This window comes from Agelaius phoeniceus, chromosome 2 (assembly GCF_051311805.1).
Source record: "Agelaius phoeniceus isolate bAgePho1 chromosome 2, bAgePho1.hap1, whole genome shotgun sequence".
In the NCBI taxonomy this organism is placed as follows: Eukaryota; Metazoa; Chordata; class Aves; order Passeriformes; family Icteridae; genus Agelaius; species Agelaius phoeniceus.
In genome coordinates, this window is record NC_135266.1 from 31422239 (window position 1) to 31439806 (window position 17568).

A 17568-nucleotide genomic window follows, 5' to 3' on the forward strand; every position below is an offset into this window, starting at 1 on the left:
CCTGCTCTCTGCAAGACCACGGGTCACCTTTAAAGGCACATTTATGAGGGCTTGTTTTGGTGGGAAACTGATGCTTCATCAGCTCTAGCAGGAGATTTTCAGAGTATAGGATTTTTAGCCACTAGTCCCTGTTGCCAAAGCCAGAGCTGTGGACCTCTTTTGAACTTAGCTACATACATGTCCCTCCTCTGCTCCTGTAAGCAAGTGGTTCAGCAGGCTTATGTTTATATGATTAAACTGTCTTCACTCCCCAAAACAAAACACATTCACTGTCTCCTGACAACAGTCCCTAGCCTGTGCTGTCCCCAAGCTGTGCCCAGGCATTGTCTGAGCTCAAAACTATGCCAGGGAGAATATTAGCAATTACACTGCATGGATGATTAAATGATAAAGCTGGTATCCTCGCCCTCCTTATTTCACTTGCACAGGCACAGCCAAGGAATGAATGCTTCAGACTAAGGTCTGAAATAGTCTCTGAATATTTTGCTACTCATGAAAGAGAATCTATTTGTATCAATTAATGTAGCTTTTTCTTACTCTACAGATTGACTAGAAAATATTTTCAATCCACTGTAAATCATAACAGTAAGCAAGACAAGGGTCTTCTAATCAGGTTCAGCAAACACTCCTCCAGGTTCCAGAAGCAGAACTGAGTTTCACAGATGGGAGAGAACAATCTCTTCCAGCAGTGTCTCCCAGTCTTTCCTCACCTCTGCATGGTGAGCCATGAGCAGATGTCTGCAGTGCATAACGAAGACAGTCCAAACCCTGCAGCTCTTTTAGTAGTCGAACTCTCACACTGAATATGAGGAAGACTCATCTAACTTCCCATTGATTTTGTTGTTCTACCACATCTCAAGTTCTTGTCAGGGCTTGTTTTCCTTAGGTTTTGTTTCTCTACTAATATCTACAAGTCCATTGCAGTGTAACTGGGGGTTTGTCTGCTTGTGCTGGATCACAGAATGGTGTGGGTTTTCATCACACTCAATGCCAGGATTCCTGGATGGGATGGGGAAAAGATAGTCTAATGCCTCTATCTGAGGTTTAATTCCCAAGACAGCTTTGCTGTCCTTGTGGCAGTGGAAAATAACTTTACATACATTTGAAGAATGTGCTTCAAGTCCATTTTTAACAATATAGTTACCCAGAAGTTTCCCTTTTATACTGAAATTGCCCTAGGGTGCAAAGGCTGTGATTCCTCAAGGATGCATTAGAGCATTCCTGATCATTCCTTCAACATATAAAGGATATTTTCATCTTTCAGTGATGACAAACCACACTGGCAATAGTCATAATCTTTTTAGAGAATCACAGGTAGACCATTCAAACTGATTTTTACCCTGGAAATACCCTGTTCATTTTGAGAACCAGCAAAAAGTCATGGAGCTTCAGAGGGGCTGTGATAACACACATGAGGAACATCAATTCCCAAAACCCTTATCAGATGTCTTCCTGGTCTTTTGTGCCTGGTTCTGATTTCTTTCAAATCCTGTGATTACTGAAGTGTCTTAGACAGGCTCCACAGGACAGGATCCCTGGACAGGGTCTTTGTTTCAGGATCACCTGCTTCTTTCAGTGTAGACACCCCATTCACTGACTCAGGCTTCACATATACTCTCACCCAACAGTTTCACCCACACCTTGTCTTCTCCCTCATCAGAGCTGGAAACATCAGGTGGACCCTCTCCCAGAAACGTCTTTCTGCCTTTGCTTTACAGATGCTTCTTGAGAATTCAAGGTGTCATTCTGTGGCATTTTAAAACAAAATAGATCTGGACTGCTGTGGTACTTCCCTGTCTCTGTAGGACTGATTATAAAGGCTAACTGTAACTAGCTTCATTCAGAACATCTATTTAACATCAAAAGAGACAAAATTGTAGTTTATCTGCAAGCACACAGTGTTTTCTGCCTCTACTTTTAAAACAGGAAAGTTTATTGAAGTCCCTATTGTGAATACTTGTTTCATGCCTCTCTGTTCACTTGTACACTTTGCCCTTATGTGTTTCAGTCTAGATATTGATTTCACATGGAAATCTTTAAGTCATGAATCTGGGTCATACACAGGAATTTGTAGTAGATTTTGACTCTTTCTCATGTTCTCCTGTATTTCGCTACACTGACATAGTTAGTCAGGGGGATTTTGCATTTTTGCCAAAATAGGAGTCCCCACTTACTTTTATCCTTCTGCATTTCATTTCCATTAGATGCCAGGCTTTAATTTTGTCTGCTATTTTTTGCAACAGTAACTCCCTCTCTAGGTATCTGTACTATTCATCTATTCATCTTATCTAAGCTATTGACCTTGTTATACTAAACCCAACAAGATAGTAGTTGTGTAGTTGTGTGATTGGGTAAATTTCTCTCACATTTTGGCCCAACTCCAATCAGATCCTTTGTTCCTATCTTTCTGAAATGCCTATAGTACTATCAGTTAAATGGCTCAATATTTATCTCCTGTCCCTCTCCACTTGCATGCTCCTCTGCTGAACTTCCAGCCTTGCTGGGTCTGCCAGAGTGACCATGAGACTTCCATAGAGCTGGGTACCCACTTTGGCAGTGCCATGGGCTCTCCCCCAGCCTGTGTGCCACTATGTATGCCATGCCTCAGACACAGCAGTGCCACATCCCATAAAACAGCATTTATTTCAAGTGGTGGAATGGGCAGGAGGCTGTGATACATCGGGGGAGAGCACTATTTTGTATAGTAACACCTGCTGAGCTCTGTCATTCACCCAAAGATGAACACCCTTATCTATGACCCAGAGTGTCAAACAAGCTCCTGACACATCCTGTTACAAGACAGCAAATCGGCTCTGTACACCTGCCTTTCATGTTATGTGGTTTTCCTGCTCTTACAGGATTTTTCTCTCCTCCTGGACTGAAAGTTCAGGGCATACTGGCACAGCTTCAAAACTGTACATGGGTTCACCCTGGTTAGCTAATTTCTTCTGATTTGCCCCTAGCTCTGATCATATTTTGAAGTTGCTCATTTTGCTGTTCTACTCCTTTCCAACACATTCATTTTTTTAGGGTTTAGTTACTAAAGTTGTGAAACTGCTCCTCTATTTAGAATGATGATTTAAGCTGCTTTTACTATATGAAATTGTTGTACACTGAGGAAGCACTAGCTTGTTTTTTTACAACACTTCAGCAGTATTATCTCTGAAGGGTATTAAAATATGCACTTGGCTACATTTATGATGTTTAATTGAACTTTTATTAGGTTTTTTTAATGTATCCTCATAAAGCACCATACAACAGCAAGAAATAATGTACAAGTGGTAGATTATGTAAATGAAGCAGAAAATGCTATGGTTTAGTATTTAGTTCATATAAAATATAAAAATTAGATGAAAAATGTGGTTTTGAATGCAGTATAATTAAAATTGTATATTGGAGTCTAAGCTACACCATACTCTGTAAATACCAGTGGCTGTTCTGAGTTCCAAGGAGATTTTGCAGTAGATGCTGATAAATTACTGTACAAAGTAAGGCTTTTATTGATTCACTTTGTTTGATTCTCTTCCCATTTTTTTATTGCATGAGTTTACACTTTTGCAATTATCCGCTAAACTGGAGTAAATTAAATTCAGAGGGGAGCACAGAAGACAAAGGTGGCGGAGATGCCCTGTAATGGCATGGAGTTAAATAGGATGAGAGAAACATACACAGACAGGCAGTCACCTGGGTAGTGGTGACACCACTCTTAGGAGCTCAACAGCCTGGAAATTCTGAAAGGCTGCTTCTGGCAGAGGAGTAATTCCAATGCCCGCAGCCATCTCGCCTCACGCTGGGATCCCGCGCAACATAACAAGCAATGGATACGCTGTCCTTCCTGCTGGTTTTCAACAAGCTCCCAGGGAAAGTGGTGCCAAGGCGAGTGAGAGAAATACTGGACAGTAGTGGATTGTTTGATAAATTTCATCCTGGATTCAGCCACAGCCATGCTACTGAGGCTGCCCTTGTCAAAGTCATAAATGGTTTGAATGCCACTGCTGAAAAGGAAGCCTGGCCTTGTTTGTACTATCAGATCTAGCCGTGGGGGGGTTGTTCTGTAAAAGGCTGGATTCTGTTGCAGTGCCTAGGTGACTGCCTAGTGTTGACTGAGAATGCGTTGAAATTGTTCCAGCGGTACTTGATTGCTTTCCCCAATCAACAGAGTAGGGTAAATTCTCCTCGAGAGCAGCCAGTTTCACATAATGACACTTGATCCCAGGGAGAATTCACCAGCAGTCTGACTTAGTTGGCTCTAATGCTTTACGCTCTTTCTCTTGCCATTCAGAGAGATATATGAGATGCATTACAGCAGTGTATTAGAACTCCTTTTTGGCTTTGTTGAAGAGGACTATATTTCTAAAAGTACCAACAATCAGATATTCAGAAACAAAAGACTTTCTTGTGCAGTTTAATAGAGATAAAACATTTGTTTCTATCTCTTAATTTGAAGTCAGACTTCTTTTAATTTTTTTTTTTAACAAGAGGTCTGAATTCTGTTTTTAAATCTGGAGTGAAAGTGCTGATGCCAATAGATTCATACAGTTGTAACTAAAGAGGAGAATCTGACCCAATTGTCTGAAAACCAGAAGTCACTGAATAAGTTTCCTTGCAACTTCAGTTTACATTCATGACCAGTAAACATAAAGAGTCTCCAGTGCTGCTTCTGCTACTCACAGGCACTCCAGTTCAACCAGTAGCCTGTTACCAGGATTTTTTTTTATTCTCTTGCTTCTCTGGCTGTGGCAAGACTGTGATCTGCAGGGGGATTGCAAAGCTGAGACCAAAGATCTGAAAAGGGTTTTAGCCACAGATCTTTCTGAATCTCATCAGTGGGAAAACACACTTACTTTTTCTCCGCTCATCAGTAACATATAGTATCTGAAATTAGCATCCAGTGAGATTACCTGTGGAATCTCCAGTCTGAGATTATCACCAGCATAAGTAAATAGGTCAAGCTGCAGAGGAGGTTTGCATGCACCTTCATGTTTGTAGCAGGCATGGGTTCTTGGTCACTGTAACTTCAGAATCTGTAAAATTAGAATATGACTAACTTCATAGATAAAAAATATGCAGTATGCAAAAGAGCTATCCAGAATAATTAATTTATGCATCAGTTTTCTCATGTGTCTGCATATGTCCGTGAGCTCAGGCAGCCTCTTATCTTCAAGGAGCCCATAAAAGAGGGTGTTTTTCTTTTTTTTTACTTCATGACATAATAATTTAAACTAGTGTCCTGAAAGCAAAAAGAGAGATTATGTTCATGAGCAGTGAGAAGCTAAACAAAACTGAACTTGGAACCCCTTTAACTCATATTTTAAAAAACCTCAGCAAATAATTAAATTAAGCACCCCTTTTTGTTACTAAAATGATACAAAAACATACATTGAATCTATTTGACATTTCTGCTTCCCATTTGCACCTAACATGCACGTTAGTTATCTGAATAGAAACATCATTAACATGTAGCAATAAATTGAAGAATAGTATTTCATAGGTGGCATAAAGACATCAGAATTTGACTTGGCATGTTTATTAACACTACTGAGCAAGTTCTGTTTAGGAAGCTAATAAAAATGATACCCTATCCAATTTTTCCCAATGCATCTTAATTTCTGCTAGGCATGCCCTGATTTTTAAATCAATCTTGTATTTTTCCTATGGAAATACCTAAACGTTCACATGGAGAATATATTTATGCTTTGCTTTAAAATGGCATTTTAATGGCTTCTTTTTTTATATTAGATTTTGCAAGCAGCTTGGTACAAACCAATGACTTCAGTTTCTGTGTTATGCTTAACCATCGTGTAGCAGGGCCCTCAATGCAAGCCTCCTTGGTTCAGGATCTCCTGCTAATACCTTCATTGCTAATCATAACTCAGGAGAATAAATCCTGCTGCAAGTTGAAAACCATTTTACAATTAACGTATAAATAAGTCAACCATAATTACATTGTGTTATCTCACTTTGTTTTTACAGCCTCTTACCATGCTTCAGACAAGAAAATTAAGCATGGAGTGCTGGGTGATATACAGGAGGGAATGTTTGAGAGGATGTATTTTAATGACCTGAGTTTGACAGGCTCATGTAAAAGTTCATCACTTTCATCATTTCAGAGAGCTGAGACTTGGTTTGTTGATTTGTTCTACTTGGCTTTGCTTTTTGCTCTTCATAGTAAACCATCTTCCCTACGTCATTGCACAAGATAGACAGAACTTAACATTTTTTTAAGAATTCTTTCAGTGTTTCTGAAAGCATAGCTATTTTTCTGCATCAAGCTAAGACTGTTTCAATGTGTAATATTTTGTAATTGACCAAGACCAGTTTCAGATGGTTCTTCTTATTAAGAATGTCTTCTGGGGCATAGTATTTGCATTGGCAGTAGATTATGAGATACTAGGACACAAACCTGTCTAGTCCCCTTTCTGACCTAACTGGTAGAGTAAGCTGGGGTGAAATTTCATTCTGCAGGAGAATATTATTTAACAGAAAGTTGGAACAAAGGAACTGCTTTTCAGATCTACAAGGTTTTTAGGACAGAAATCATTCTAAATTTGCCAGACTTTGAATTTCATTTCTATCTAGTTATATTTAGCCTTTCTTCTCTTCAAAATAAGGTTGACTAACTTCCTCTGATGCAATTAAATGTCCTTAAAACTGTGTGAATATAAATAGAAAGAAACAGACTGAGTAAATCTACTGTTCAAATAGCCTTATGTTCTTGAGGAGGTTATATAGCCCCCCTCTTCTGTCAAGAGGTTCCCTCATGCTCCCACTTACCTCAGATCTGAGCATGTTCTTACTGCTATGAGCACAAATGTTTTACTCATCCATCCCACTTCACTTTTTAGATCTGCATCTTCTCTGACTTACACAAAACATTTTGTTAAATACATGTGCTCATAAATCCCAATTTCAAGGGAAAAAAGTTAGGAATATGAATTTTTTGGGCTGGGATAATCTCAAAGCCTTTTCTGCCTCTCACCCCACACCTCCAAGAGGGAGGCTGGTGTTGCACAAGGAGTTGGGAGGGGACACAGCTGGGACAGCTGACCCCTGCTGACCACACCATGGTGTCATGCTTGGCATATAAAGCTGAGAGAAGAAGGAAGAAAGGGTGAATATTTGGAGTGGTGGCATTTATCTGCCCAAGTCACTGTTAATCACATTGAAACCCTGCTTTCCATGCAGTGGCTAAACACCTGCCTGCCCATGGGAAGAAGTGGATGATTTCCTTGTTCTACTTTGCTTTACCTGTTAGTCTGTCTTTATCTAAATGTGCAAACTTTCTTACTTTACTCTTCCATGCTTTTACTCTCCTGATTCTCTCCCCCATCCCGCGGGAGGGAAGTGAGTGCGTGAGTGAGTGAGTGAGTGAGTGAGTGAGTGAGTGCATGAGTGAGTGGAGCTGAGCTGCCTATTGGAGTTAACATACAACAGATTGCTGAGTGGCAATAATAGCATATTGTTTACAACACCAAGCTCTTAAAAACATGAGCAGTAAAAACATCAGAATTCAAACTCCAAATACTCGGGAAAATCTCATTTTCTTGAGATGAGGACAAAGGAATGATACTCTAATCAATATTAAGAAAACTATTTTGCAAGTCAAAACTTCCCCCTCTGAGACAAGGATGTAGTAACCACAATATAAGCTGAGAAGAACCAGGGCATATTTCAGCTGAGTAGAGAAAGAAGGTCAGCTCCCACATACATGAGACAGGAAGAATCTGCAGGGTCAGGAAATGTGAAGACTTTTATGAGAGGCAATGACTGAAGATGCAAGGTTATGGTCTGAAATGACACAGCAAACGGCTGTTCTCCACAGTGACTTATAAAGGTGCCATAGGGAGAGCTTGTGGGAGGAGATGAAGAAATTAGCTTCAGCCATGAGGAGCTCACTGATGTGGTGACACAGAGACATCAGTTTGTTTCCATTTTGAATGAGAGTGGATAAATCTGGTTACAAACGCACTTGTGAATTTCAGGACAGAAACAGAAGTTGAATTTGTGCCCTGCAGTCAGTGGGTCAGGTAGGTTAAGGAAGGGATGGAATCTCCCATATTTGTTTGAGGAGAAATCAATGGGGAAATTGGCATGAGGAATGCCAGTAGAATTGCAGCAGGTGGCCCAGCACTGAGTCAGAGATGAACTCCAGGAAGCAAAAGTAAACAGTACTCAGCATGCTTACAGATAAGAGGGACAAGAGCGAGATGTAGCTGTGGAGGCAAGCAGGTTCAGTGTGTGTTTTCAGAGTGGAGAGATTAAACACGCACTTGTTTTGAGAGGAGGGAGAAGCCAAGGCAAATAACAATGTACATAGAGGACTAGAAAAAGAGGTAAGCAAGCACCAGGGAGAGGAGAAGACAGAATATCTTGTTCTGCTTAATGCCTGTATCCATTTTGCAGATCAGAACTGCACTAATTTGGGAAGCAGTTTATATAATCCATAAAAATGCATTTTATTAGCCTTTCTTTACTTGAATCACTGACTTCTAAAGAATGAGAACAGCCATAAATGCTATTGTCTCCACAGGCAGCAATTTGAAAATAGAAGATGCATGGTTACACGATAAGTGTATTTTCTTCATAAAAAATGTTTGCAAATCAGGTTTAAAATAAGGGAAAAACAACCTTAAAATATTCTGCACTTCAGAAAATAATAAAATGTCTTCTTATTTTCCCCTGGTAGACCACGCAATGCAGATTACTTTATGCAGGAAGCTAAACGGAAGAAGCATAAAGCAGATGCAATGGTGAGAACATTTTCTTTCCAGTTACATTGCTCCAAATAATTTTTGTAATGCAGTTTCTTCATCAGTGCAGTATTCCTGGGGTAATTATAAAATCTATTATAAGGATGGCTAGGCTTGTTAAATTAAGAAATGTTTATATAATCAAATGTTCATAGCCCAATAAACTATGACTTAACAAATAATGACTTACTGAGATAAAGGCCTGGATAAATAAAACTTTCCATTTATCCCTTTGCTTTAATTAGTAACTATAGTAATGGAGGCTGCGTAAAGGATCCACATACCTATCTTCTCAGTTTAACTAGCTGGCTAGGTCCTATAATTGCATCTCACTCCAAATTTGGTCTGGTAGCTGAGGTATTTGCACTTTTTTTTTAAGAGCTTTGGCTTTTCAGTGCCAAAAGAATCCTGGTTTCATGGCAGATGTTTCCCAACATAATCAGAAGCACACAAAGAATTTGTGTAACCCTAGAGGAACACCTAGCACACAAAGTACTGTTGCAACAGATTCTTCACCCTGGCTTTGACCTGTCTAAAAATGTAGCCAGAAAGAAAAAGGGGAATCTGAGGTTATATGGAGCACTGAAGAGATGCTTGTCTTTCCAAACAAATGGATGCAACAAAATATGCAGTGCTGCAGCACAGCTCTGCTTAGCTGTCCCTCAGTTCTCTCCAAGGCTGTATTTGTCCAGTGCCACAGATAAGCCAGCACAACATGATGTCTTTGGGATGGCAGTATATGGAGTGGGACCCTGCATTAGGGTGGCTGTGTTGCAGGTGGGAGTAGCTGCTTTCCTGTCTTGCTCTGTCAGAGACACTTTGCTGTCATACCATCAGGAAGGAAGAAAGGTTTTCCTCAGCTGTGCAGAATGTAGAAAAGCCAAGGAAGCAGAAGCAGGTCCTTAATTTAGAACACTAACACAGAGTTTTACACTCTACCTGAGTTTATTAGCACAAATTTCTGTGGTTTATTCAGTTCCATATTACTCTAAAGTGAGTCTTAAAATCAGAAAATATTGTGGAGAAGTACAAATGGTGCATTTTAGTATGTTGCTTTAAACAGAATGAAAATGATCACTTAATATGCAAAGGAAATTCTTAGCCTGGAGAGAAACGTTTTTATGGTAGACTCCCAGAAAGTGGAGTTGCCAGCATTATTCTCTTCTGTGCCACAAGTTTGCTGCATGAAAGTCACCTAGGCACAGTTTGAATAGCTTTCTGTCAGTATCAGGTGGTTGAAATATCCTCCACATTCAGCTTCCCTACACAGTGGACAGCACCTTACTTACACCTTGTAAACAGCCCTTTGCAGGTGCTTCCTCTCCCTCCCTGGCTGTGTAGGCATCCTGGGGAAAATGCCATATTGCCAAAGTGCCTCCAGGCACTTTGAATCACCTTGCTGGGCTCGACACCTCCTACTTTGGCACTGCACTACCTGACACAGGCATTCACAGTGAGCAGCTTGAAAATTACTCTAAGTCTCTCTGTTCCTCAGTCCCCCATCTGTGAAATCGGGATAATAGCACTTCCACCCGCACTGGAGCATCAGGGGGAGAAATATAATAAAAAGTTTGTGAAGTTCTCTGGTATGATCGCAGTGGGAGTCATATAAGAACCTAAAATAGATTGAAGCTAGTGTGCCATTCCAAAGTTACTATTTAAAATCTTTATCCCTTGGAAAAGAATAAGGTCCATTAACCTTTCACTGTGTGCATCAGATTTCAACCAAATGCATCCAGTCCATTAATGGGCTTTATGTACCGCAGGAGTTCTGACTGAAGGAGAAAGAAGTCAGGACAGAGAGGTATTAGTATGATTCATCTCTCTCTTCACTTCAAAAATGAAATTCTGAGGGCAGATAAGTGGCATGTAAGTGTACACATATGAACATTAGATGCATGTTTGCATATGCAGTGTTACTGAGGACGTGCATGTATATGCAGGTTAGTGCACAAATACACACACAGAGAAGTACCAAAAATAGGAGAAGAAACGGGGCAAGGAAGGAGGATGGCAGAAGATGCTGAGGGAGCAGAGCAGTCCCTGAAAGAGGAGGAGGATATAGAAAGCAAATTCCTGACAAGAGGAGAACAATGCTGAAAATGGTAGGGATAAAGAAGACAGGAGACAGAGATGAGCCTTTGTATAAGAGTTAGTAGTAAAAGTATTTAATTCTCTTCTCTTAGTTATGATATCTGTTACCTTTCTTTGTTGAGTGATAAAAAACTACAGGTGCAAAGATGTGTGAAACCCTTTTTAATGAAAAATGAAAGCTGGAACAAAAGGCAGCATGAGTTTGTGGAATTTCCAGCACTGGAAGAGCTTTAACAAACACTGTTGGGAATGTCCTAGGCACAGCTGACCCTTCTTTGGGCACAAGAGTGTGGAACAAATAATATCTCAGAGACTTTTCTAGCTATATGTTCTGTATCTTTGATTTTCACTGATGCACAGGGTTTGATGGGTATTAGCTTTCTCACAGGAAAAATTGTGCACCTGAAGATACATCAACTTGTGTCAAGTTTACAATATTTGTTGAGAAAATCCTATCAAACGTAATGACATCTTGATGATTACACTACATCTCTGTGTCCTTATTTTTTTCTCTCTAGGTGGAGAAGTTTGGAAAGGCACTGAATTATGCAGAAGCAGCACTATCGTTTATTGAGTGTGGAAATGCAATGGAACAAGGCCCAATGGAATCTAAATCCCCTTACACCATGTATTCAGAGACAGTTGAACTCATCAGGTAGGAAAGGAAGACAATCACCCCAGGGGTTACTCTGTCCAAACATGATCATGTGCATTATCACCTATCTTTGTACATGTAGTAAAAGTGAACTCCTTACAAGGGCCTGGTTATTCATATGTAATGTATATGTTTTATCTGTGGTTTATTTGGAAATTAAATCAAGAAGCTGTGAAGAATGAAAAAAAGAAAAAAAAATAAAAGAAACAAACAAAAACATGAACAAAAAACCCCAGAGATTTTCCTATTACTTGAGTTGCCAATTAGTTCCAAGAATTTCATGATGTAAGTCCTGAGCTACTCAGTGGAAGAAACCAATAATCTATAACAAAACATTCTCATGGAGTGGTAACTTGAAAAATATTGCAACACATGTAAGATTGCTGTTTAAACATTACCTGAAAGAAGATGTGAACAGTGATAGAAAAATGGACACTCAAAGTCCATTTGATGTGTGTGCCCTAATGTAGCCAGTAAAGTCAGGAGCATAGCTCACCTCAGAGCTACCCCTACCTTTAGTCACCTTCATGGATCTCCAAACAGGGCAGTCTAGAATTCAGAGCCATCCACAGTCCCTCTGAAGTATGTCTCTTAAGTCTTTTTCTCCATTATAGCTGGTACTTAAAATTAACATTTTTGGCAGTATCATTGATAGAGAAAACAGAGGTCAGAACCATTGCAGCAGCTGAGGGACTCTGCAAGAGAGAACCCCAGACACACACTAGTGGAGAAATCTGCACTGACAGTGACCATGGTATCATTCCTCAGGACAGTCAACCATGCAGTTCCATCCAGTCAGGATTAAGCGCATAGGAAATAATACATTTTCATTTTTAATCATATCCATAATGAGTCAGAGCTTCTAAAACAAAAGCATTCTTTTGGACTTAGTGTTAATGTGACGATTTTCTCGCATGTTAATAATTCCACTGGCATTTTATTCCACTTAGGGCTGTCTTCTTATGCATTTCAGTGGATTGAGGCCAGCTTTCTAACTGGAAGGCTATTGAACAAAATCAAGTACTTTTTTTTCTGTAAGAGCATTGTACATTCCATCTCTGCAATTTTTTCCTTCCTTTTTTTTCCCATCTCTGTAATTCCTCCCTTCTTTTTTTTTTTTTCCCAAAAGGCAGAAAGCTCTTTCTTTGTCTGCCCTGTCTTTTCTCATGGTAGTAAATATATGGTCCTAACTCTGGAAATGAATTTTGCTTGCAGATGCATAGCTTTCAATACTGTGTATAGCTGTGGCCGTGTTGTAATGTGAATTGTAGTTGATATCGCTGCAACTCAGAAAAATAAGTGGTTTGCTAGGTATGCCGGTAGAAGCAAAATGTTCATACTGAATCTTTGCACAGATATCAGAATTAGAGTTTGAAAGCAAAGGTAAGAAAAAATCACAAGCAGCTAATTACGGGGAACAGGTATTTTTCTGGAAGTGAGCCCAGAAGCGCTGTGTGTTGTTATAACCTTGTCTGTTGTTCAGGTATTCAGCTGGAAGCTGAGATTTCCAGAAACCAATTTGTGTTTGCATAGCACATACACTCTTGAAACACCAGTGCTACCTCTGTGGATCTTTAATATTTATAGAGTTTGAATGTAATGTCATGTGAGCAAAAATAGCTCTGAGCCACATGTTCCCCCTCTGCCATGCTGTGCTCGGAGGAGCAAATCTGGGTAGACACACTCAGAACTGGCAGGGTGAGGTCAGCACCAGCTTCCAGGCAGGCTGTCTGCCTTCAAAAGCTCCAAAACCCTTTCTGCATGAACTCTGTGTAACTGGGTCTCTGCAGCAGCAGAGGTTATTTTGGTAGGACAGTGTCACCTCGCCAGCTAGGCTCCCCTCTGGACTGATGGATGATCAAGGGGGTTCACGGCTGTTTAAAGAGTGCAGGGATGCACTGCTAATGACAAAACAGCTCTGAAACACAAACAGGAAAAACACATGTATGGCTGGTAACTTGAACAAATATGTATAAAGGGTCAGAGCAAACGACATTGGCCAGCATAGCTCTCTGATCAGTAATACAAAGCTGTCTCAGTTAACTCACGTTGGCTTTTTTCTTCTTGCTTAAGGTATGCAGTGAGACTAAAAACCCACTCAGGCCCCAACGCCACGCCAGAAGACAAACAGCTGGCAGCATTATGGTTAGTAGAACAAGCTTTCCTCAAAAGGCTTCTTTTCTGCAGTGAGCCAGTCCTTGAAAATCAGATGCTGGATGCAGCCAGATAGAATTATGTTCTCTATTGAAATTAAGAGAATCCTTTCTTCTCTGGGAAGGTCCAACCCTTCTATCACTGTACCAAGTCTGCATTCTGTCTCTGTAAATAAGCAATTCATACTTATTTATTGATTGTGACAGGTTGGCTATGGTACGTCAGTGTAATTAATTTTTAAATGCCTGATGGTTTGTTGTTTTTTATGAGTGATGTACTTTTGTACCAACAGCTCGGTAAGTTCTTTTGCGGCTGACATTTTAGGCTCAATAATCATAAATTTTATTTATATTGTATGAAGGGCAATATGGTGATGGGGATAATTAAGCCTCTTGGATTATCTATTAAATTGAGATTTCTAAACATATATGTAAGCACCTTAGATTCTATAGGACAGTTTCTGATTGCTAGTAAAATAGTGTAGTGTTATTAAAATCAATTTTTAATTTAATATCATTGTAGTTTATACATAAAATACCTATTACATGGTTACTGAGTCTCAGTAAGTGGACATTTACAATCAGCAAGTGTGTTTTTAACATCTATTAACCATCTGTTAAAAATCCAAATTAAATGCATCTTTAGCCTCCATAAAGAAGGAGTCCTAATTAATCATTTGTATAAAAAGGAACAAAATATTCAGAGATTTTTTTTTTTTAATGCCCTTTCTCTGTCACTGGTTTTCTGTTCCATTGGGAGGCCCACATAATGCATTAGTGGCGATTGCTTTAAAAATGCTTAGGTGGGAAAATGACTAAAGAACGGTTAAAAAAGGACATATAAAGCCACATTACAAAGGCTTGCTGAGAACTGCCGGAGCGCTTCGGTGCGTGCGGAGGCACATCCAAATTCAGGGAGCTGCTGCATCTGTTCCAGCAGGAGAAAGGTCAGCGCGAGGGAAAGCAGACGGAGCCTTCTCCGGGCGATGAATGGCAATCTTAACTCACCGTCTGCCAGCCAGCAGATGAGCTGACACCATTTGCATATGTGCTGTACCTGTGAAGGTGACAGAGGGAGAGCGATGCTGGTGGCTGCCAGCCCGCCGCTCCCGGCCCGCCTCTCCCGGGGAGACACTGCCCTCCAGCGGCCGCGGCCGGGACTGCGCCGCCGCGCTCCGGACAGAGCCGGGCTGCGCCAGCAGCCCTGCCTGGGATGGGGTCATTCAGAGACAGTGTCCGAATTCGAGGTGTTCGCTGAGGTGTGGGCAGCCCTTGGCCGCGGGGAGATGGGGAACATTCTGCACGTTCACACTCAAGGCACCTTCTGGTGTTCCGGATTGGCTCCTACACTAAATACTGCTTTTAAAAACGAGGCCTCTGCTGCCAAAGGAAAAGCAAATCACACAGGGTTTTTGCTTCAAAAGCAGCGTTACTGTGGGGCACTTTCACACTTGCCCTAGTTTTCACACTTTTTCAATCCAAAAACCTTGCTGGGAAAAGGTGGTGGTGATTCTCAATTCAGAAAATAGACAGATACACTAAAGCCACTAGCAAAGAGAAGTGTATGTGTCCTGAATACTGACTATTGTGGTACATAACTATAGTCAATAGCCATTACTCTCATTTAATTAGGTAGCTTTAAAGGTGTGTGGCACTCTGCAGACTAAAGAGGAGCACAGGGGCAGACAGTACCAGTACAGCACACTGAGTTTTTCAAGCCACTGCTGATTTCCTTTGAGGACCAAATCAGGCAAGTAGCCTGGGAATAGCCTCCAGGCTCTAATACAATCTCTGTTCTGGTTTCCTACAGAGAAGTTTGGCCACTGAAATCTGTGCCAGATCCCAGGTTTGTCTTTATACCAGCCATCTCCATCTGCTGGAAGAGACCACTGGGTGTATACAGAATACATCCACTATAAGTCAAGTTCAGTATATCCAGGGTATCACAATAAAGTCCCAAGATAAGATATCTCAAAAAGCTGTTTATGCAAGTAAAAATACAAAAAAAAAAAAAAAAAGTGTATGTTGAGTTCCAGGATGTCTCTTTTCATGAGACAGGCTTTTGATGAAGTGTGCAGTCTTGAAGCCAGAATGAAGGCCTGGGAGCCCAGACCCTTCTGAGTATGGTTTGTTTAGTACCTCACTGGTAGCATTTGTCAGCATGACCTGCCCTGGCTGTGGTACCTAGCTCTGCTCATGAACCCATGGCAAAGTGTGAAGTACTGCCAACAAATGGTGATAAAAACTGTAAGCAAGGTGCTGTCAGCCTTCCACTCTGTGTTAGTTTGAGGATTTAAGATATTCAGTGGGATTTCTGTTCACCCTGTACTTTCTGCTCTCCCTTATATTCCAGTTACCGCTGCCTGGCCCTTCTGTACTGGAGGATGTTCCGGCTCAAGAGAGACCACGCAGTCAAGTATTCAAAAGCGCTTATTGAGTATTTCAAGGTGCATTTTTTATGGCATGTCTGTAGATCAATGTTTTTACAGGAGATACAGCATCTTACTGGAGCAGTAGCTGTGCTGGAATTAGTTTTTCCCCGGTGAAGTCAGTGATGTTTTACCATAGACTCTCATGGCAACATCTGAGCTCTAGGTAGTTCAGTTATCTTCACAAGGGTCCCTCTTTGAAAAATACACACTGTGACCTTTCACAAAGCATGATAAATTTGTTGTACTAACAAACAGGTATTTTCAGATTATTCTTGATCCATTGTCTAGTGCTATCCAGCTCTGTTGTGAATAGGTTTTGCAGATTTTGCTGTAAGATTTTGTGTAATCCCCTTCAGGATTACACTTCCCACGAGCTGAAGACTTTGATCTAGATCAGTCCTCAGACGCAGGCCTTCTACTCAGCAGCATGAGTAGGTAGGACAGTGCAGAGGGCCATCTTACCCAAGGAACTGTCAGAGAGCCCACACTGAGTTCAGCAGGAGTTGTACAGAAGCATCAGAGGGCAGACAGGCCACCTGCCACGTACTTGACATGGCACCCTTGGCTTCCCCTTCCTGCTTTGCTTCACCTGTTACTGCTTCCATTTTTTATTTCTGACAAAGTGAAACTTCTTGCAGTCAATCCATCCAGCATGTGATGTACAAACACAAAAGTTAGCCTTTATCTTCCTAAATTTAAAAAAAAAAAGAAGAATGAACATACAATTGTTTTAAGACAAACTGCTTTGTGGGACCTGAACAGGCATTTGTCTTTGAACACAGGGCTCATCAGTTGGGGTTTTTTTTGTGGACAGAAGAACCTTTAAATGAAAAACATCCATCCTTTGACATTTTGCTAATAAAAAAATTCAAATACAGGCACAAATGTTTATGACCAAATTCTGAACACATGAAGAAAGTGAAGGGAATTGACAGATCTGTTATTGTCAAATGGAAATTGAAGTCAATGTAATTGCTTCAAAAATTTAGCAGTATATAATTCAACATGTTATGTTTCTCTAACAATTAATTGATTTCAGGGGTAAGAAATATGTGCCTATTGATGTACTTTATTTTTCTTGACCAGTTCAGAGAATAGCTGTATTAAGAACAGCTCTCAACCATGTAAAATATCTCCTGCTACCAGACAGAGACTGTTTCACAGCAAACATAAAATGGACTTACCCTCTACTGTAGCCAAGAAGAGTTTCTTTGCAGAGCTCCTGCTGACACAATGACAGCATAGCTTCACATTAGAAAGTATTCTCACCTTTAAAAGCAAAAGTGGAAAAAATCATCCATTTGCTATAATTTTCAGTGGAAAACAAACCAATGCTCCACTCCTTTCATATTTGGTATCTAAAAGCTTTCAAAACCAAGTGATATGAAATAAATGCTGACTGCATTAAGAACTTCCTCATATATTATCAATCAGAGAAGGATTTTTAATCACACAATTGCAGGGAAAATTGGACATACTTTTCT

The 17568-nt window shown here is 40.4% G+C and overlaps 1 protein-coding gene across 2 annotated transcripts in view; it reads left to right on the forward strand.

Annotated features, from left to right (window-relative positions):
* AFF3 (ALF transcription elongation factor 3) overlaps nt 1–17568 on the forward strand; it is a 329101-nt gene that overhangs the window by 296525 nt on the left and 15008 nt on the right. For both annotated transcript variants that reach the window (XM_077173416.1, XM_077173417.1), the window contains exons 15-18: nt 8687–8750; nt 11363–11499; nt 13573–13644; nt 16006–16099. In XM_077173416.1, coding sequence (XP_077029531.1) covers nt 8687–8750; nt 11363–11499; nt 13573–13644; nt 16006–16099 — 367 coding nt within the window. The remainder of the gene's footprint in view (nt 1–8686; nt 8751–11362; nt 11500–13572; nt 13645–16005; nt 16100–17568) is intronic.